The sequence below is a fragment of the Anser anser genome, assembly GCF_964211835.1.
Source record: "Anser anser genome assembly, chromosome: 1".
Taxonomy (NCBI): domain Eukaryota; kingdom Metazoa; phylum Chordata; class Aves; order Anseriformes; family Anatidae; genus Anser; species Anser anser.
Window position 1 is genome coordinate 68,412,025 of NC_139720.1, and position 23,129 is coordinate 68,435,153.

The window sequence follows — 23,129 nt, forward strand, 5'->3', positions numbered from 1 at the left end:
TTACTGTGTATCCTCCAGTGTCCTCAGACATATTGCTCCTTTTCTCCAACACCTGACACCGTTCCTCCCCACCGCAAATGTTGCGTTAAGCCTTAATAAAGCTCCAACATCCATCGTTAAAACTCACAAACTTAAAATTCTGTGCTTTGGTGCAAGCAGAGACTCAGCTTGTGTGACTTTTTGGAATCACTGCAGCAAGTCGTGAATGATGTATGAAATGAAAAATCCCTGCTCACTGCACACAATTCAGATAGTAAAATCTCCCTGGAGCATTAAAAAAAAAAAGCACTTAAACATGTCATTTTATTTTTGTCCTGTGCCAGAAGACTCCCTCACCTCTCCCCAAGAACATGCAGACACCTCAGCTATCACCAGAGAACGAGCAAGCACACTTGGAGGTAAAGTAGATCAGCTGTATTCACACAGTGTTTCCAGGAAAGGATACAGGGACCCGGAGCAAACCAGACAATTATACTGGTGCCATGTTCAGGCCTCTCTCCAAACACACTTTTTGTCTCATTTTTTAAAGTAATATCTAATCTCATCAGCCTGACTCTTTAACTTGATTGACCTTTGCAGATTGCATTATAGAAGCAACAGCAGCATGCTCAATGTAGTTAGGGGCATGAGAAGAAAAGTTGATGTAAATATGTTTGTGACTAGACATCATTTATGTTGGGACAAATAGCAATGTGCTTCCACTTTTCTTGTCCCAACACTCTCACACACTTAATATTCAAGCTTTCATTCTTTCTTGCTTGTTTACTGGAACTTTCTACCCAGCCTGCCTTTTGGTGCTGACCTTTTAAATCTGGCAGATGAAAACATCTACTGCCATAATTTGGCCATCTTCTGACTAGCTGCATTCATCTGGCGTCTAGTTAGTGCCTGTTATATTTTCCCTATCCTTATTATGGAGGAGCTGCTAGAAAATGATAGGTTTTTGTTGTTGTTTTCTTTTTTTTTTTTTTTGACTAGAGCAATGCAGAACACATAGAAGAGCTGGGTTACTCCCAACATGGATTGCTTCCTTACCCAAACTTCTGCATGTGATGGACAGCCTTGGTTCACCCACACCCACATTCAGAATGACAGTGGCTATCCATAATTAATTTCTCATCGAAATTACTCAGTTTGGAACATACAAATTCTTTCCCAAGTGCTAAAAAGTGGGGACTTGTCCAGTTTGCTGCTGGTCCCTTTGAGCACAAGGAGGATGGAAAACTGACAGGAAGACTGCAAATCCACGGAAGAGTGATCTGCCCAGATGCAGCTGTCTTGGTGACTGCATTTAGATTTAGGAATAGAAAGCAGGGGTGTGATCTAACAAGAACTGATGTCGTCTTCTCGTGACAAGTTTTCTTAAATTTGTAATTTAATAATTATTCTTCCCAAAATATTACTGATGAGGAAGGACAGTCGCCTACACCAGTGTCACATTTCTGTCATCTCTGGCATTTTGAAATTTCAGAGAAAGCAGGAAAAAAGTGCAGCCATTAACCCTTTTGCTTTTCTAGCTTTTTCATACAAAAAGTAGAGCCATACCTACTTACACCCCTCATGCACAGCAGGAGAACAGGACTGGAGCACTCACCAGATACAGGCAAGCGAAGCATAGGCAGGCAAGAACTTTGCAGCACATCCTCCACCCATCAACATCAGCGTATTCAACAAGCAATACTGCACTGAGACTGAATTACCACTAACTGTATGATTTTTTTCCTGAGGCGATCCAAGAGGCAGACAACAAATACACTGGTAATGTCTGGTCTATTCCTCCTATCAGGACATCTTTGGATGTCAGCACTCACCCAATCTGGAAAACAAGGTACTGCTAGAAGCTAATGTAGTGCATGGGCTACAAAACTCTGCTCTTTGTTGCTCTTTCCTCAACAGACAGCATACAGGGTCCGTTAGATTTGGTTTCACAATAGGTCACCTAGAGCTTAGAGATATGAAGAAGCAGCACTTACATCATGCGTGGAAGAGTGCTTCAAAGTTTGGGAGGTAAAAGAATTGGTTCTGAAGAGCCTTGCAAGGATAGGAGTTGCCAGACTTTCATTGATGAAATCACATCTCTCCACTTCGGGAAGATTTTCTGGGAAGCTGAACATATTTGCAATCATTTTCTTCATTTATTTCCTCCCCATCCCAATTTTCTCTTTTTCTAGGGGGAGATGGATTGACAGTATTGCACAAATAAGCCAAGCTTGAGGCGTGTAGGAGCTGGTGGCAAGAAATAACCTTCTCCAGAAAGCACACCTTAAAACTAGAAGGATCAGCTTTTGAGAAGAGCTGGACTTGAGTGAAATGGAGTTGAGGTGGTTAAAATAAAAGCATCAGGAAAAAAAAATAGAGGTTTTATGTCTGCTAAAATAACCTTATACCTATACTTATATAAAATAGATAAAAAATACTTTTTCAACAGATCGAAAGGAAAACTGTTTATCTGCCAACATAGTAAGACTCCCTGATTAATAATAACATTATGTAGAATAGTTGGTTCCAGAGTTATTTGTTCAGACTCAGTAAATTCCTATTGAGACTGATAATCTGACAAATTATAGTAAATTTTGCAAATACATACTAGCTTCAGAGTAATTCTCAGGGGTCTGTTAGTAGAGAAGGTATATTTGTATAAGGAGGGAAAAGAAGTGAAAGCAATCAGCTGCTTCCCATAGCAAGAAGCTGTACTTCTTGTGATTGCCTTCCAACTATTCCTCGGCCAAATTGTTAGAGAACTCATAATGGCCAGCACCACCTAATACACACATTTCAGATGTGCTCTTTGGAATTTTATCTTATTTTTTTAACCTGTAATTATCAGCTGAGAACCTACTTAAAAGATATGTAAGAAACAGGAAGGAGGAGTAAGAGAAGATACTGTTGTGGATATTACAGAAAAGCGATCAAGCTGTGCTGCAGCTGGAGAAAGACAGGAACTGGGACTCTAACAGGGACACATCAGGAATAGTAATGAAAGGCCTCACAAAAGCTCTGAGGAGGCCCGGTGGCTGGATGTGTGCTCATGAAGTGGCCATTTCTCGGCTTTGCTCACTGAATCTTTCTTACTAGCGGATCACTCTGCATTACAACTGAGTTAGGTAAGGAGGTGCTGGGGGAAGCGCTCTTGTCTGACTTCATGCTACAGCAAGGCTCATTAAAAACAGAATATTTGCTGCAATGTTTGCAGCAATGTTTGCAGCATTTCCTGTAGGTCTTAAGATTGTTTTAATAAATGAAATTCTGAGCAGAAAGAGTATATCTTAATTTACTTTTTAGTGCTCCCTAAGTATTCAATGTCATACTGATTTTTTTTAATACTATGTGGAGCATAAAAATGCATGAATTTAACATCTTAATGCAAATGAACACATCCTTCCAGAAGCCTGAAGCTGCTAAGTACACAGCACAGGTTCATTAGCACAATTTCGGAACATGAGGAGAAAATGAATTGAGAACCCAAGACTCACAACCATCAACACAAGATCCTGGGGCTTTTTAATAAAGTTTTGCCCCACCTCCTACTGCTTGCTGTCTTCCCCATGAAAACTGCAGAGGGCAGAGCCCAGGAGATACCAAGGGGCTGTACAAGCCTCAAGGTAGACCCTTACAGCACCTGCCAGAAGTTCAATTTGGGGGTGGTGATGCCATAGGATTAGCATACAAATATACATCCCTTCAGTCAGAAGGGAACGGGGAGAGGTTGTTACAGATGTCAACACTTGGACTGACACCCTGGGGACATGCTGGTGCAGGAGGCGTGTGCTTCAGTAGCCGTGGTGGCCCTGCAGCCTTGTGCCCAGCCAGGAGCAGAGCCAGGGACCTGGGCTTCCCCTGCCCAGGATGGGGGCAGATGGCATGCTGTGGGTTGGAATAATCAGTGTGCAGTACACTAAAAAGGAGGGCACGGCAATTTGAGGTAGGCGTTTTCAGGCAAAGCCATTCCAGTTTTAAATATTTGGCTGTGCTAAGGCACGTTTCTAAATTCATAGGCCCCGTAGGTTTCAATAGGATTATGCAGGGTACACCAAGCCAAGCATATAGTATACATTTGTAGGATTATACTAAAATAACATTAACCCTAAAGCGTTCTTAAATGTACCGGATTACAAATTAAATAAGGAAGCCAACAGAAACTAGTGCAGAACACCTGCTTGCTGAGCCTGCCCACCCTCTTCTTGGCACTTTTTGTAAGGCAGGCACATTAGCCTTATAAAAGTTTCTTCAAAAAGTTTTTGTTGTTGGTGGGGATGTTTTTTCCCTGTAAACCCAAATCTTAAATCCTAGAACTTTTGTATTGTAGAATTTGTTTAATATGAATTAGAAAGTAGAAAAATTTGTTTCTTTATGGGAAGATGAATTTTTCAGTTTTCTACTATCTTAAAAAAAAAATCTTTAATGAAAATTCTGAGGAATATGGAGGTAACGGTCGTCACTAAAGAAAAACAAACAAACAAACGAAAGACACAAGATTTGTGTAGAAGTGGCCATAGTGATAGAAGATAAGACCTAAATTACTAATTTGCACTCACTGCAATTGGTACTGCCATACTTAATCTGTAATCCAGAAATCTTTTCTAAAAACTTGTCTAAAAGGCAAAACCAAGTGCAGCGATCATGACTGGAACTATTTTTATTATTGCTGATCAATTTCTAAATTCATGTATTTCTTAGAACAGATGGAATTTCAAGGGAGGTTAATTATTTAATCCATATTTGCATCAAGTTTTCTCAAACATACCTATTTCTCTTTAAGGTAGCTACAATGAAATAACATTATGAAATAAAATAAAAACAACAGTTGTTTTGCTGATACATATGGCTTAAAATTATGTTAAAAAAATAAATCAAGTTTCACACATGCATTTTGCACATTTTAGTCATTATCAAGACAAAAGTTGCATGCTTTATGTGCAAGTGCTACCAAGTGCCGCAAAAGAGGTATATAAAGTCCAAAGCCTCAAACTCAAATGTGCAATATTGAAAGCAAAGATACAGGAATAAGGTGACATTTTCTACCTGGTTTAATGTAGAATCTTACTAATTAGTCCAATATATCATCAGTTACTGTATATCCAAATGTGTAACTTGACTAGGCTTATTCTCATCTCTCCAAAAATACAGAAAAGATACAGTAAAACGTCTGATCTTCTCTGCTCTCACCCCCCAAAAAGTAATTTTATCTTTGCATGTTGTGCAATTCTCACATTCATCCACTATGTGCCAACACAAGACATTATCATTTTTGCAAAAGAAAAGATGAAAAGCTTAAATTACAGTACTGCAGAATGCCACTTAACACAAGAACTGCAGGAGAATTTCCCATGGAACATCAATCCAGATCTGAAAATCTATTTTATAAAAGTAGCGATTTTCTGCTAGCAGAGAGTTCCCTTTTGCTGTATTGCATTTTGTGATAAAATAGATAAACAGTATTCACTCTAATCCTAAATGAAAATATTTTGCAGTTAATAATTGAGGCCATTGTGCTCTTTGAAAACTAGGTACTAAATACTATTCAGCTGCTAGTAGCTGTTCTGATTTAGAACTGGAAAACAGAATGAATTATGAATACCCTACACCCGCACTCCAGCATGAAATTTTAGCACATCTGCCACTAACTTCACTGATTGCCATGGGACTATCAAGATGCTTAATTGTTAGCATACATTTTAAGTCTGTCTTAACCAGTTTTACAGAACACTGGACCATGCTCATATTCCAGTCCTAGTACCTGTGTAACACAGGCTGCAGATTCCACCGTAATTTCTGCATAAATATATGGGTAAGTACAATACTAAGCAGATGTGCACAGAGGACAAGGTATTTTAGCTGTATACCATTTCATTTTGATACATGGCTTGCTAATAATCATATCTGGATGAACTATTCATCCTGTTGCTTAAAATGTTTTATATTGTCACTAGTATGTAGTCAAAATCTTATACTACTTTGTGATTTTTTTTTTTCAAAACAGCCTTTTCTCTTTTAAAAGAGAATGTTATCTCTACTGATATCTAATAGCCATCTTAAAAACCACCAGGCATATAGAGGGTAAGTCAATTGTCCAAAGGCTAATTGATTCAGAATAAACAAGAAGCAGACTCAGGAAGGTGCAAAACAACAGTATTAGAATTTTACAGGTGCAAAATATGAAAAGCTTTTTGAGAACATACACTCATTGCTTCAGATATTTGGGTCTGGAAAACAAAATTCAAGAATATTTAGGCCAAAAACAAAACAAAAACAAACAAACAAAAAAAACCAAACCCAAAACCCAAGCCTGTACCTATTATTTAGGTTATTATTATTTAGATGGCCTAAAAAGCCATCTGATATATCATCCTATGGTATCCAATGGGAAATGGAAAATGAATGACCAACACATAATGCACCTAGTAAGGTACATCCAAAATTTACATTCTTAAGTACCGTAAAAGTCAAGACTAATTTAATTTAGATATCAAGTACTGCATATTGAGTTTTTTGGTTACCAAACCCATCATGAATGTATTTAACTCCAATGAGAAGAGAAAGCAATTCCTGAAGTCAGAAGGGCTGAAAGGACTTAATGTCTCACATTTTGATGGGCGATTCTCAATTATCTATTATGAAATTTTACATGGAATTCTATTTCCAGGTGAGCACTTTTTGCAATTTTCTGCTTGCTCACAACTATACTTTTAGGAAAAAAGATATACTTGTTACCTATTATTCAAACATTCACATTATGAAAGAATAGTATTATATCCAAGACATTTGAATAGTGCAGCAAATGCAATGTGAAAAAATTCAGAAAGATTTTTTTAAAAATCCACATTTTTAAAAATGTAGTAAGATAACCACAAAACAAAACTAAAGAAAGCTTCAAACTCCACCCCCTGCCCTTGGTAAGGAACCGGCACGGCACAGAAATCAGAACTTGTTAAAAACATCTATGTGTTAGGCAATAATAGCTAAATATTCTTCCACAATTGTACAGAGATGCATTGTTTTGTATATGCTTCTTGCCAAAAAATGCAGAAAGCTTGCAGTTAATCCTTGGTTGTAAATTACATGCCATAATACAGTTGATAATATTTATTCTTGAGGTAAAGCATATATATATAAAGCATATTTCAGAAAAAAAAAAAACACTAGTCGTAAAGTCCCTTCTGAAGAAAAAATCAGCAAGGAAGAAATCAAGAAAGTTCTAAGTATTTTAAAAGAAGTTATAAAATAAACACTAAACAAACCAACAGACGAATTCAGCAAGAACATTAACCCATCCTCCGACACTGCAGAATTATCTAGGCTGCCCCCAAATTTTATTAAGCTTTATTGAGCTGTTATAAATTGACAAAATATTTATAGCAAAATAATTTTCCATAAAATGCACTGTACTATAGTGAGGTAATGAAGAGCTGTAGGACAGGTTTTAAGATGCACTGTACTTTCATCTGAAAAGTCTCCTGAAATTCTTTGAATGTTTCCAGGGGATTAATGAGGTATTTTGACAACATACAAGAAGTGTCTGGTTTTCAAGAAGTCTTATAAGAGGGAACATTCACATCCTTGGAAATTAAACTGTGTATTTTAAGCCACTAAAAATAACACAATTATTAAAAATTTGGCAGCTCTGAAGAAAAATACCAGAGGATACTAGCAAACACATGGAACTACTGAAGAGCGTCAAACTTGAGTACACATTTTACAGCATTTCAACATGACTTAAACACCAATTTTAACAGCTTAATTGAACATTTCTTATTAAAAGCTATCACAGATGAACTAAAATAAGAACGAGCTAGAATGTAACTAAATCAAAAGCATTATTCCTTGCAAGTTTAGTGGGTTAACTGTGTGTACATGCATTAGTCCCCTTGTTGTACACCCTTATCCGTTCAAGAACTGGTACAGTGTGTTAAGGATTTCAAAACAGTTGGCAAGAACACTCATCTCACATACACAGCAAAATTTCAACAAGCAGACCACTACACCTACAATTTTTATATATATATATTAAAAAATATTTTAGGGTCTATTCCTCCGAAGTAGCACTCCCTTGAATGCTTTAATGCATCGCGGAAATGGTATTCATGTATAAATAAGGGTTCATTTTAATGAAGAAAGCAGAGCTCTTTAAGACTCACTTCTGTAAACTCCTCAATGTTTCTGAAAACTCAAACTGCTTAAATCCTTAAAATTTTACCAATATTTAATTAAGCTGGGAAAGAAGTATACTGAGGTGTCAGTTTAAAAACGTCTTCTATCCCACTACCCATGAAAACATCCATATAGAGTATTTATACAAACATTTAAGAGAGCCAATACCTTAGGTGTTTGCAACATTTAACATGAATTTTCCACAACCTGAGAGAAAATCAAGACATTTTAAGTCTTTCCTGAATTGCTAAGTACTCATCTGTAATATTTTTTAAATAATAATTGCCTTCAGAGTGAGAGCAGTTGCACAAGAAAAGGCTGCTTCCTAAACTCTACTCTCTTCAGGCTGCACCCTTTCACAGACTAAATATTTCACAGAGGCAGCATCTTTATGAAGCTTATAGTTGAGCACTTTACTTTCTGTAGTCACTTCTCATAATTTACAAGATCTTGTCCAATATGCATGTTTTTAAAATCCTGGCTTGTCTCAGGTCTTCAGATCAACAAATGGGGAAGGAAACAAGAAAAAAAAAAAACCAACCAAAAAAACTGATTTGACCCTTTCTTCAGGAACAGCAGTCTACTCATCTTAATAGCTATTCAGTGATACTTTTAAAGCCTGCAGTACATTTACAAGCCAAATCATTACCCAGGTAGGGCATTGAGGGGTGGGTAGACTTATGTGTCATCATGCCCCCCATCCCCAATAAGGCTCTAGATGCCTTTAAGAGCAAAAATTCCCCCCCAGTATATTGTTTTGTTAATCCTTTTCCTATGATCTGTTTGCCTGGCTAGGGAAATTATGCAAAAAGTAATAAAAGTTTTAATTCAATTTCCATGTTAAGAGATGGATTTGAAAAAAAAAATCAGAAACCATATTCTTTGTGTTTACTAAGAGATATGCACTCCAACATTTAGCGTCATGGAGCTGGAGTTAAAACCAGAAACGGTGAAGATAATTTAGCTGCATGAATGCCTGCTCTTCAGTAAAATGCTGCCAAAATTAAATAGGAATGAAACAGCACTTTGTAGTCATTGGTCGCTCAGCAGGGTTTGCGTAGTTAAAAACCTAAGTGAAAAGGGTGATTGACCTACATTGCTACTAGCTTAGCACAGCTGTACTTCCATATTTTTGCTGCATCCAAGGAAGCTCATTATTTAATACAACTGAGTTACGTGTAATTGTCAGTCTTTCATTTTACACTTTTAGGAGCCAGATATTAATGTCAGATGTGTGGCACGCATTACTGTGCATCTGGAAGTATATACGGCTGCCCATTTGCACGCAAGGCTAAAAAGATGGGACTACACACGGTTGCACCTGAAATTAGGGGGCTGCCCAGGGGTAGGAGGACCTCACAAGCGTGCAGAAATCAAATGAGCAGATGGAACAAAAAGCAAATCCCTTGGCACCCCAAAGGCAAATGCAACGCTGTTTTTCCCATTGTTTTGAGCAGGAGTAGCCCAGAATGCATAACCAAAGCACATTTCACACAACTCATACCTGCAGTTTAAATAAGAAATAACCTTCCAGTTAACAACCAGTTTGATGTGTTAACAGCCCTTGGGCTGTTAACATAACGACTGGTCATTAATGGCAGTAATGACAGATTTCAGAGGGAATATCGTGCTTGTAAATGGACATGCTGCCAGTCAGAATGGAGGATAGAGCAGGATAGGTTGATACATTAAGATGTCACTGCACAGCTCTGGAGGAAAAGAAGAGGAAAAAAAAAAACTTCTTGCATATTTCACTTACTGTAAATGGACTTGAAATATTGGCGTCAACCTAGACTTCCTTAAATTAAGTCTTCACTTTCTAACCCAAGAGTGTATAAGCGGAAGACAGAAGCCTGCAGGGGAATTATACTCTGCATATCATTTTCACCAAGTATGTTATTTCTAACATTGAGACCTTTCTTTACTCAGGTCAGCTCTCATCTTCGTTAACAAAACAGAGTTCATTCCTGCTGTGGCCACCCCAACAGCCTGGGTACCATATGCCACCTCTGAAATCACTGCAGTGACTTACTTGAATCAGATTGCAGGGGGAAAGCCTCTCACACCCAGAACATCTTCCAAGCTCATTACATCCATCCCCTCAACCCCTTCCATCCAAGAGAATAAGGTCTTAATGTAGTAAAATTAACTCATTTTACCAAGGGAGAGAAGTAAAGCAAAACAAGTTTTGAAGTCCTGAAGATGGAGTATTTATAAAAAAAAAAAAAAAAAAAGACTTCAAGAGGGTATCTCCAGGATGAAATGCCAAACGAGAGAATTCACTGGGGCAGAAGGATTTTTTTTTTTTTTTTTTGCATTTCTATCTAAATGAGAAATACTAGAAGTATCTTTGCAAATAGCCAAGGACACAATCACACAGTTTGTGAATTTAACCATCAATGTTAAAGCACACAGACTGGCTACGTTATTGCTTATAGCATCCGTAGAATGGCTGTCTTATTGAAATACATAATGAACATAGAGAGACAAGTTAATAAGCAATTTTACTCTTTATAGTATCGTACAAGCCACATATCCTCTAGAGGGCACCACATAAATTAATAGGAAGCTAGAATGGTTTTGTATGTAGCAAAGACTCCCTTTACGGTTAAAAAGGAAAAAAATAAATTAAGAGGATAGTTTGAAACTGTAATCGAACTCTAATCTGATCATTAGTACTAAGTAATTTGTTCTTTAAATTGATATCAAGTGGGTTGCTAAATATGAAAGCTTATTTGACTACAAAGCTAGAGAACATTTAACTAGTTTCTACATTAGCATTAAAAAGATCACTTTTATAGGTTCACTGCATAACTAAGTAGATAAGATGCAATGAGGCAAATGACTATCTGCAATTACCTTAAGTGCATCACTGTGAAGTTTAGAGTAAATACCAAATTTAAATCTGTGCACTCACAAGAATCACTAAGAAAAGGCTCATGATTTTCATTAAGACTTGATAAATCCAGAACAAAATACAAAACATCTTAAAACTGATTACAGGATTTGTCATGTACACTGGCTTCACTGGTGCAAAAGTAGATATTGTGTATGAAAACATAACCAAAACATTAGTTTTGAATGTTGTCATGACAGATACATCATTGTGTAAAAAACAGTCTCCTTTCTCTGAATTACATACTGTGAGTTTTAAAAATCTGTTTGCAAAATGTTTACTCCTGCTAGACCTTCAAGGACCAGAGGACAATGCAAAACACACACACCTGTGCTGAAAAAAAAAAAGTACTTTTCTTGTAGCTCTATTACTAGAACACTTTTGGTTTTGATTTTAAACACTGGATTTGTTGCATTAGTACTTGGGAGATTAGATAGGTTCAAAGCCCATAGTAAATCCGGGGATCAAATTACCCCAGCAGTTTTCTTACTCCTGCAGGCACTTGTAGAAAGATTCTTAAAACAGGTTTTAAATATTAGGCTCAGCATTACCTTCCCCACAGAAGCTGTCCACACCCCCGTCTATATATGCACACATGATTTAAGATCACAAGCAACCTAGGCTCCTGTACAATAATTCCTTTCTGTTAGCTACTTCTTTGGCAGCTTTTACACAACGGCTTTAAGTTGCAGACTCTATCTTATGCTCAACTCACAGAGCTTTAATGGCTAGCAGAGCACTTTTACCACTAAGAGGTCCAAGGCTACGTCTGAAGAACCCTGAACTGCCTTGCAGCCCCAGCTCAGCAAATGCACTAGGCACTTGCAAACGCTTTTTGCTCTACTCTAGAAAAAACAGGTTGTAATGTGGAGAGCCAGGGTACCAATTGTTGTTAACACGTCAGTCTTGATTTCTGTTCCAAACTATTCATGCCAAGCAACCTGGGAACTCCATATTTGGTACCTATGCTTACACTGAACTTGTAAGTTAACGCATTCAAAGAGAATTTTAATTTTTCCCCAATGTATTACAGGCTTGAATGTCCCTTTAAAAGGAAAAGACTTCATTACAGGGGCAGAGGAAATATTCCCAGAAGTTCATGTTTGCCTCGGGCAGCTAGTCTCATTAGGCCCCTTCTACAGAGAGTGGAGGAAGGTGCTTCTATAGGAAATAGGTGCTCAGAATCACCCCAGAGGAGCCTGTCTCCATCTATTTGGAAGTGAGAGCCTAGAGAGACCAAACTTCCTGATTAAACTCAGCTTCTGCAAGTAGCCCTACGTATTCACATGCACCCTACAGATAAATTAGCCAAGTACTTTGCTGAGTTGTACCCCAAATGTTTCTGAAAAGGTAGGATGATGAACAACCAAGAGGGCAGAAATCAGGTGATGGTTTGCAGTCTCTTAGAAGTGGTGCCAGCTCACCCACGTCCCACACGGGTCCCCAGGCTGAGGAGCAGAGTTGATTTGGGCCTGCTGGCTACAGAGTTATTTACAGGGAAGGCAAGTGGGTGGGCTCAGTCCAGCACCTAACAGGCAAATGGCAGTGTTCATAAGATCTCCCACCACCACAAACAAAATCCTTCCGGCAAACTCAGAGGACAGAAGTGTGTTCACACAGACAAGTGGAGTGCTTTCCACTCGTAGCCTTCAGACCCCACACTCAAGCTGTTGAAAACTGCGCAGGCGGGCCTGCTGCTTTAGGCTGTGGTGCCTGAAGGCCCCACTGCGTTTAGGAGGAGATCAGCTCCCCCAGAGCGCAGTGCTGCCGGAGGGACAGGGGTTATTCTGTTCTCATCCTCCTCTCCTCTTAGTACGCAGCCCTGGTATAAGCATGAGAAAATTCGCAACAGCGTGCTTTCCAATTCAGGACAGACATCGCCTTTGATTTTAGTTTCACCACTATGCTGCAGTGGCTGTCTCATGCTCCACAAACACTGTCCTGCAGCCACCACGCACTACTTACACACCGCTAACTACATGGGAAGGACTGAACAGGCTTATCACGTTAATCAGGAACGCGACGAGGGTGTGACCTACCTCAGGTAGTCTCTGCGACAAAGGATAAGGTTGGCTTTGGTGTACAGAGTAGAGCCCACCTCCCCCAGGCGGCAGTCACAGCAGGCACATTTCAGGCAGTCTTCATGCCAATATTTGTCCAGGGCCTTTAGAAGATACCGGTCTTTAATCTTACGGTTGCAGCCAGCACAACCTTTCGGCTTGGTGTCTGGCTGAACTGAGAGCATTTGTATACCTGAAACACAGCAAGAGCAACAAAAAGTGAAAACAGACACTCTCCAGCAGCAGTCTCAGCTTTCTCTTCCTGCACCTCTCCCCACCCACACACCCCCAGATGGGGGGCAACAGCGTAGATGGGATGACATAAACTGGAGCATCCACAGCAAGCTGAAAACATTAAATAAACTGGAGATCTGAAATGTCCGCTGGTCTGAGTTTCACCTCATTTACCCGGTCTCTTTACTGAAAAGAAATATTAAAAAATTAAAATGAAAAATGAAAATAGTTCAGTTGAAGTCACCCACTTTTGCACAAAGTATCCAATGGTTTAGCATCCAAAATTTAAACTAATGGAGTACTGGCAATGACAAACATATCTAAACTTGCATATTTGTACCTATATGCACTTTGTCAAATATAAGAGCACTCCAGATTCTAGAGATGGAAAGACCGAAGCTATTAGAGGCACAGGACAAGAGTTTCAGGGAGATTTGACATAGACATTTTTGCACTAGAGGTGTTTTTTTTTTTTTTTTTTTTTTTTTTTTTTTAAGATTTCTGTTCTTAGGCACATAAATGAAGCAATCAGATTTCCAGAAACTTCAGTACCAGCATTTCTAGTTACATCCTTCAGTCTAAGGACCTGCTAAAAAATCTGACCTTAAATAATCTGCACAAGGTCAGACAGTTGCTAGTTTGTCAAGGATAATAATAATAATAATCTCTGCCCAACTTTCTAATTCCAATTTTAGCCAGCAGATAGTTTGGGACAAGGGGTCCAGTGAGTATATATACCTTAGGACATAATAGCAGAGAACATTTAAACAACAATTCAAACTCCTGAACCACTGTTTCAGGGACAGAACAGGTAAAAGTGGGACACAGCTGAGCGATGGTACATAGAGTGCCGCAGCTGTCTTCCAGAGATCCATACAAAAATCGATTGCTCTCAGTTTTACTGTAAATGGGGAGAGGAGGTCACTGCCCCAAAGTGCTTACAGACTGGTCTCTCTTGGTTAGTCTCACGAACTGCGAGTCCATTATGCAGACTGATTCTCTGGAATTCATTCCTTAGAAGATGCAAAATCATAGCCTTGTGGATGCTTTGTTGTACATCAAACAGGCATCAGAGAGGAAAGAGAACTGACACGCAGTTTGATTATTAGGTTATCTCACTGTTTTAAGCCAGAGATGTAACTAAAAAGAAAATATATAGATACACTCTAATGAGTAGCATATAAGTATTACAATGAGAATTTTTCAAGACTGAGAAATGAATGCTTTTGCCGACAGGAAAATCCTTCTCCCAAATTCGGGGCATGGCACCCCGTACTCACGCACTGACGGAAAGGTCAAATAGTCTCGTAACAAAGAAAAGCAAATTCAAGAGCCCCTCATCAAGAATGCTATACTACCTACTGTTAAGAAGGCTTTACAGTCCCAGCTTTTATCAGCACATCTCAGTTGGTGCTGTAACACACTACTATAGACAGGCAGTCTCAGGTAGCGAGAACACGAACAAGTTGGTGTTTTATTGTATTTACTTTTTTAAGCTATCATAAGGAATAGAAGAAAGTAAGTTTAATCTTTGAAGCAACAGTATAGTATGCCTTTATGAATATTAGCACCATGAAGACAAGAGGTTAAATACTATGCCAGCTGAAGTATCCCAGGGATCTGTATGTGTATGTGAAACACATTGAATTTATGCGGATCACAGCAAGTGCAGAGCCAGTTAAGTGACTTTTCAGGGTTTACCAAGCTGAACTCCCAAGTTTCACCTGTGAAGCTGGTAACTTAATTAGAAATAGTAATTCTTGTTCTCATTGTGATGTACAACATTCCCGCTCCCCCCTTTGCAATACACTGTGTTACGCAGTTTGGAGCAATATATTTGTCTGTTAAATTAGCTGTTCAGTTATAGAGACAGTTCTCCTAGTGAGCACTCTGAAGTACCACGGCAGTACTGCTGCCTAATGTCTAAAGCTAATAAAAAGATAATGTAAAGTCTTTATTTTTTCTATCCGTAAGTACAAAAATGGCTTTGCTGCATTCCCATTACTCTCCAATCTACACTACTCTCACAGCTCCTACACCACTTAGAAACTCCTAAGGTCTGTTTCTCATTCCTCAGCGGGAGGATGAGAGCCAGCGACCTGCGCGGGCTCTGCAGCAAGGCAGGGGCAGATCTGGGAACAAACGCACACCGCTCGTCCTAAGCGAGCACCGCGAGGCAAAGGCTGAGTGCCTACAGTATTTACAATTGCTAACTGGCTCCCCGAAACTCAGCATGCGGATGTGAAGCAGCAAGGTAACATGGCTACAAACAAACAACTAAAAGCAGTGAAAATAGCAGATTCTTGTAAAGTCTGTACCAGACTGACTGTACAGGGAAGTCCTGCTAGATCACTAATACCTTCAGCTGGTGAAAAAGCTTAATCTGTTAAGTTGCATATTGCGGTAGAGTATAAATATCCTCTCAGTGTCCACTACGTGCTTATCCCCAGACCCTCTCTTCCACCATTTAGAGGACAGACACAAAATAGTTTGCATCAACTTTGTGGAACTCACTAAAAAAGTTCAGAAGCATGAAGGACTGTTCTAGGACTTTAACATTTTGCTTAAGGGAAACCAGAATAAACTAGTAAATAACACAGTTAAGAGCTTTAACGGAGAAAATAAAAAAAATAAAAACTTTAATGGAAGAATTTTATCGTTTGATAAGAAAGTGGGTGGGAGCGCAAAGGCTGGCAGTCCCTGACCCCAGCTGTCCTGTGCTTTCTGAAGGGAACAAGGTGCAAGGGAGGCAAGGCTGAACAAACAAATATCTGAACAAATTACAGTAATCAAGCATGATAATTCTTGAGATATATGCTGCAAACACCAGATTATTGTGTTATAAATAAAAGCACTGCTTGCACAACATTGCACGCAGTCCGGCACCGTTTTTGAAACGCTTGCTACATTCGTAAAGCAGACAGAGCACCATTGCCGATGGTTAACCCAAACCCTCCTCATACAAGTGAAAAGGGGCAGACACCCCACAGAATACTGCTAACAACCCTGTATGCCTGTGCTCCCAAGGCTGGGAGAAGGTGACTCTGACATCCCACTGGCAGCATCTCCAGATTAGGGACTCAATCTGCAGCAGCTTTTGGAGGGAAGGAATGCTTTTCTTCTCAGATAGATCTGATCTTTTTCACATCTTACTTGCAATGAAGCTGCATCTATTTTAATGAAAGTTAAAATTAAACTACTACTTCATTATATATAAAAAAAAAGTTATTCTTTTTTTGAAACATAGAATGATCTAAACAAAAGAAAGCACAAGCAGTGCTCCAAGAAGTGTTTTACGTAGCTCCAAATTCTTTGCACATGCCCTTTTCTTCACAGCCCGGATTAAATCGCTTAATTTTGAGAACAGAATACTTGATTACTTTTTCCCTGTATAGTATGAGCCAGCTTAATGCAAATCACCTCCCAGACCATCTCTCCTCCCTTTAATGTTCCCACAGGATCTCCAACACAGTTACACTTTTCACATATGCGCTCGTGTATTTTTAGCTGCCTTAATCTGGCAATAAGAATACCTGCAGCTGACTACTAGCCAGCTTTCCACAGGCTGCAGTTTCGGTACCCAGTTATTTCTCAGGACACAGGAAGGAGCCTTTCAGAGGCTGACAGCACTCACTGAACCATCCGAGCTGCTTGCCGCTGCTCTGTCAGGACTCGGCAGACAGCACTGCCTGGCTGCCCTCCTCACCCCCTCCCCTGTGAAGGCAGCGCTCATTGAGCACTTCCAAAAATGTACAGCTCCGTAAGTGCTACACCCAGGCTGTGAAAATCAAATCCAGCTTTCCCTTCAGTTTGGCAGTCCTACCCATGCTCTGCATCATAGAGCAGATCTGTTCTCAGAACGGAGAAATTTCAGTGCCTAGTCTGTCACTGTCAAACGAACCCTTTTTATTTCACCCCAGTCCATTTTCAAGGGCTTCCTCTCTCCTACTCTCCATCCCTCCCCCCTTTCCTCCACCCCCAGGCCCCAATGTACTGCACATGAACTGCAGAGCTGTGTTAGCAATAAGACTTCTTAATCACCATCCACTACTGTTAGGATTTTTGAAGGAAGAACTTCATATCCTGATTTGTAGGCTTCTGGATTTCCTTCAGTCTCCTCAAGAAGTTCAACAGAACTGACTCCCATCCCTGGTAGTTGCTGTTATTGTGCGATGAAACACTGTCAACTGATTTGTAACTATGAATTCCAGGATAAAAAGGAAAGATTGCTGAAAAAGGCTAAATTAGGTTCCTGAAAGAAAGCAGAGAGACAAAAACCCTCTTCACTCTGATCACCACCCTTCGCAAAATCAGGGAATGGAGACTGGACATAACTAACTGTATTTTGTCAGTGAGATAGCAGTGTCCGTGAGCAGGATTCATCCCTGCTTGTTCTAAGCACTGCTCAAGACCCCAGAACACAGTTTCTGGTTTGTGGTACAGGCAGTCTGTGAAGGGGATGCTAAAGGGTGGAAGAGTTGGATATTCTTATGCACTGCAGCACTTTTAAAGACCACTCACTCTCCTCCTTCATTGAAGCACACACACGATTCTACCAAGGACAGTGAGATGTAGAGCAAGAAAGCGAAAACTTGCCTCTACTTCAAAAAAACAAACAAACAAACAAAAAAAAACCTGAAATTAGCTTGGGGCAAATTGCATGTCAGTGCACAGGTCTCTGAAAGACAGTGAACTGACAGACAGCACACAGTCAACACAAGAGTTGGAGATCCAATAGAAAAAAAAAAATACTTTTCAGTTGCTTTCCCACTTTGCATTTTGATCCTAAAAGCATTCATTGCTCCAATTATTCAGGATAATACACACGCAGACTCAGAAAAAAAAAAGTCAAGGTTTCAGAACGGGAGAAACATTTCAGAACTCGCATGTAGCACATCGGGAGTCGTAACTAGTTTTAGATTGGCATGTAAATTGTTCTGTGGAAAATTCTTATTGCCTCCGAGACCCTGCTATTCTGAGTTATTTGACAGTTTAAGGGAAATCATAATTAAAAAAAGAGACATAAATAATAGCCTGTGCAGTGTGGTGCACAGAAATAAGTAGAACCATTTCATTTAAACTCTGGTGAGCTTTTAATTGCCTGGATTGCATTGTGAACCAGCCTAACGGTTGATTGCCTCCATTATGCTCTCTTGTTCTGTGCCATTCATCCGCACAGTCTCAGCTTCTGTAGTTAACACAACAAAGTAACCGCAACTCCATAACACTCAGGATTTTTTTTTTAAATAAAAGTAAGGTTTTTAGTGCTCTGAATACAGACTCTTCTGTATATTTTTGAGTTAATTTTCCACAGTATATAGCTAAACTTCACATCCTGCCCCTTCTTCTACAGAGGAAAGCGCTTTTATTTTATTATATTTGTTAATAAAGGAGATGGCTTGAAAACTGGGAAAAACGAGGAGGTTAGGTAAAAACTAAAAGTGGGAATGCAGTCCCACAGCTGGGAGCAGTGATACAGATTAAAAGAATTTGGCCAACACGGCTAGTCGATTGCCAAGAGACACCAAACAAAAGATTTCTCCCTCTTCTTTCCCCTTCTCTTTTTGAAAGCTAGATTGGGCCTAAAAGCTTGTTTCTCTCTGTTCACTGGCCCAGAGCATCCCTGCAGGCTGTAGCCCCCTAAGGGACAACACAGCAAATAGATGTACCCAGATCTCAGGGACGGGAGCTGCTTAGCTATGTTCCTACCCCTGTCGTGTTCCCCCCTGCCTCCCCCCACTCCCTCCCTCCTCTTTTAGAGCAGTGGTGCTGGGAACCAATTTGATTCCCTTTTTCTCCAATGCAGCTGCAAGGCTCAGAGATACTGACATTTTTCCACTCTTATCAGTTTAATTACAGTTACCATGGCAGCAAAGTGCTAGTGCTTGGCAAAGGCCAACAAGAGATTTGCAAGACTGAGTTCAATTTTGATGCAGCTCACATGCAAAATAAAAAAAAAAAAATATAAATAAGAAACATACACTCTGCAACAAAGAATCCCTTTCGCGGCCGGACGCTCCAGCCTTTTGTGCTAATTCCTTCTGAGGCATCGTGGGGATGGGGCGCCGGGGAGGAGAGGGAGGCGGCGGGGGGGCACGGAGCGCTGTTTGTTGCACCTAGCGCGATTAATCGCTCTCACCGGCGGTCCTACAGAGCCGTCCTAGGAAGGGCTGTGCCGGGTCCCCTTCGGGCACGGGGGCAGCGCCCCCAGGACGGGAAGAAGCGAGAGCAAGGCGCTGCCTCTTCTCACAACCCCCTAAGCCCCTTGCCCCGGCTCTACCTGCAAGCGCGCCCGCTCCGCCCGCCGCCAAGTGAGCCGGCGGATCGCAGCCTTACCAAAACTTTTCTCCTTTTTCTGCATGAGTTGATTTACGGGCGCCCGGAGAGCTCCTCCTCGGCGAAGCGCCGAAACCCGGCAAAAGTAGCAAGTGTGCTTCCCCGGCTCGGGGCGACCCGCGGCGGCGGCAGAGGGGGTCCCTGGGCGGGCCGGGGGCTGCGGGGGGCAACGCCACCCGCTGCCCGCAAGCCTCTAATCCCAGCGGCCCGCTAGCTTTGTTGTAACAAATGGCTTTGATTAAACTGTCACACGCGGCGTTAGCGTACCGTGTCGTGCCGGGCGTGCGAAGGGAGAAAGAGGAGGAAAAAAAATTAAAAAAATAAAAAATAAATAAAGGGAGAGGCTCCGCCGCAGAGGTGCTGCTCCTCCGGGCTGCCCGCCCCTGCCGCCGCTCCGAGGGGGGCTCCGGGAGCCCCGGGCCGCCGGGGGCAGCCCCCGGCCGCTTCCCCCGGCCCGCGGCCGCGCTCCTGCCTCGACTCTGCCCAAAGGGTTAACCCTGCGCCGAGCCAGCCGCAAATTAAACGGCTGTGCGGGGAGGCTCGCGGATTAAAGCCGGGGAGTGGGAAATTAACCTGCTCCCTTGGTAATTGAGAGCACGTTTCGAGAAGCTCTGGAAGAAGCAAGAATAATAATAACAATAATAACGGAGGCGGGGGGTTGTTGGGGGGGGGGGGGCTGCTGCAATTCATTGTTAACTTTGACTGCTATTTCTCGAGACATCCAGTTAGATGGGTTTTGCTCAGCATCCTCCGCTTGCATGTATTTCATGTCTCATCATAAAAATAATGAAGCCTCACATGATTTAAACAAAACAGTCTCAGCAGAGCTGCAGCCTGAGTGAAAGTTGCAGTGCAGAGATGTGTGTGTGTATTGCAGACCCGGCTTATGACTCAGAGAGAGAGAGAGAGAGGGAGAGAGAGAGTGATGCAGACACACATACACAAATGACCCAAAGCTTATGTACACAGTTGCCTCACTTACCTTCTCAATTAAGCGATACAGGGGATGCAGTTCAATAAGCACAGTGGCTGCTTTGTAGCTCTTCTCCTTGGGAAAGGTCAAAAAGAAGCATTGTTTGGGGAAAAAAAAAATAAAAGGGGGGTGGGAGAGATGGGGAGGGAGATCGCTATTCTTTAAGTTTAAAATAATGAGGTCCTCAAGGATCCGCCAAGTAATTGTGTTGACCGCATCCGAGCTACAGGTGTCCTCCTTTTAGTATCTTGCAGTCCAAGGCTGTCTGTCTCCGTCCTGGCTGAAGACAACTTACCTAAAGCAGCGTGTGAGGAGCCGAGTTGAATGAAGTCAGGGCTTTATCAGCTGCAAAATGCAATCCCTTACCAGCCAGACATAATACAGCAAAAGAAAAGGTCACTCAGTTATTACTGAGCCAGCAGAGCCCAGGCAGCTCTTGTGGAAGACCACAGAGAAGCAGCTCCCTTCCGATTTAAGGCTATTTACCTCTCTCCCCCTCTACCCACCCACCCACCCTTCCTCTCTCCCCCCTCCCAACTCCCCCTTTCTCTCCCTCTCTCTCTCTTCTGCAGCTCGCTCAAGTACAGCCGCCCTCGGAAAGTGCAAAGCAGCCAGGAGACAGATTGGGCTTTGTTGGTAATTTCCCATGGTGAAAATTTACAAGCCTGCAAGTGCAGTCAGCAAAACCACATGCATATGCTAGACACAAACACCAGGGACACACACACACACGCACGCACGCACACAAGTGACCTCTACTGAAGCGGCTCAGGATCACCTTCTCAGAGAGTGCTCCAGAAACAGACCCAGGGAAACAGGGTAGCACCCCCCCCGCCCCCCCCATCTCTCCTCCCCAATTACTTTGCCTAAACAAAACAATAAGTTGCCTACGCCAAAAAAAAAAAAGGCAAGATACATATCTCTCTATTAATGAGTAATGAGAATAATCCCTGAAGGTGAAAACGCAGTTTCTCTCAGTGCTAGATGTGAGCTGCTCAGAGAGGAGCGCAAACTCAGAGTGAAAGTTTCCTGCTCCCTGGTGCGGTCCCCTCTGGTGCCCGACACGGCTGCCCTTGGCCCGGCCATTCGCCGGACACTGCTTGCCCCTTGCCACCTCCCCACACTTTCCAAGCTGAATGCTGGAGAGAGAAAAGCTGTTTCCCCCCTACAGGATCCTCGTCCCAGAAGCTGAAGACAGAGCCTTACTCTCTACCTAGTGGTGGAGAGGGAAAAATAATAGACATGGATGTGCTATAGGTGTTGAATACCTTTGACCAAGAGACAGACAGACAGACATGCAAACACAGAGGAGATACAGCATGCTTTGATATTCAGTCATGCTCACAGATGATTGTTTCTTCATGTTTTATAATAAAGATGTTGAGCCTAGCCTACTGTAAATAAAGTTAAAAAAAATCCAAAGCATCTTCCTCTAAGAGCCATCTGCAGTTGGAGAAAGACCAGATTAAGAATTTGTGAATACAGTTTTCAGACTTCAAAGTGAATATCTGTTGTCTGCTCTTAGAAGCACCACGCTAGATTTCCACAAAGCTTTGAAAGATGTCAGCTTACAATATACCCTAAATTTGAATGACACTCATATTATAGAAGTCTTTCAAGACCCAAGAAAGATTTAAAAGCATTGAAATGCTCTACCATCTGCACCCCTCCCTCATATAATCCAGCAGTTCCAATAAAAATCAAAGCAACCTCAGAAATACATGTTTAGGACAGGTGTCCCCCCCCCCCCCCCGACCCCCCCATTCCCCCTTTAAACTAAGATTCTCTCTATTTTTATATTTTTATATATATATATATATATATATATTAAGGTTCCTGGAACAAGCATCTTGTGCAATGACAATTCCTGATTTTCTTGCCCCTTCTCCCTCTAAGTAGTAACAAAACTCAGCCACAACCAACCTGAGCAAGAACCCGAAAAGCACAATCAGAGGCAGCAGACTAACAGAGCCCCTTTCTGCTGATTTGATCTGCACATGGAGAAAAGCAAAACTTGACAGAAACCTGCTTCTCTCCTGCATGCACCCATACGCTCAGAAGAGCCTCACTTCCCTCTGTTTATAGACTACCTCTGCCACAATCACTCTGAAAATACAGCAGTGTGAGTGTGTGTGTGCCTCTCTCAACCAATGCACTCAGAGAAGGGGAAGAAAAGAGGGAGGGAGAAGTTATGTGTGGGGAAAGGGAGAAATAAAATCAAAACAAATGGTACAGCTAATGAGGACAATTAAATTAATTATGTTCAAGGAGATGAGATTTTTTTTCCCTCCAACTGTATGATCTGTTACCCCTCGCTGGCAACTGCTGCTCTGTAATTCATGGCAACTGATTAGTGCATCTATGCAAATCTTTGTTTAAATCATTCAACTAATTAAATGATGGGATTATTCCTCTGCCTACGGTGACATCATTCGCAGTAATTAGTACTCTATTTGGACTGTGGCAATAAGATACCCGATGT

General features: G+C 41.3%; 1 protein-coding gene across 7 annotated transcripts in view; it reads right to left on the reverse strand.

Annotated features, from left to right (window-relative positions):
- Nucleotides 1-23,129, reverse strand: part of LMO3 (LIM domain only 3) — a 65,883-nt gene that overhangs the window by 40,826 nt on the left and 1,928 nt on the right. Inside the window, exons 1-3 of one of the 7 annotated variants that reach the window (XM_083808373.1) lie at nucleotides 20,943-21,147; nucleotides 20,657-20,722; nucleotides 13,084-13,297 (exon numbers count right to left, since the gene is read on the reverse strand). In XM_083808373.1, coding sequence (XP_083664499.1) covers nucleotides 13,084-13,289 — 206 coding nt within the window. In that variant the 5' untranslated portion in view covers nucleotides 13,290-13,297; nucleotides 20,657-20,722; nucleotides 20,943-21,147. Of the gene's footprint in view, nucleotides 1-13,083; nucleotides 13,298-19,674; nucleotides 20,171-20,656; nucleotides 21,164-22,570 lie in introns of those variants that run through there. The other 6 variants (XM_083808375.1, XM_083808372.1, XM_083808374.1 and 3 more) reach the window with 6 other exon arrangements.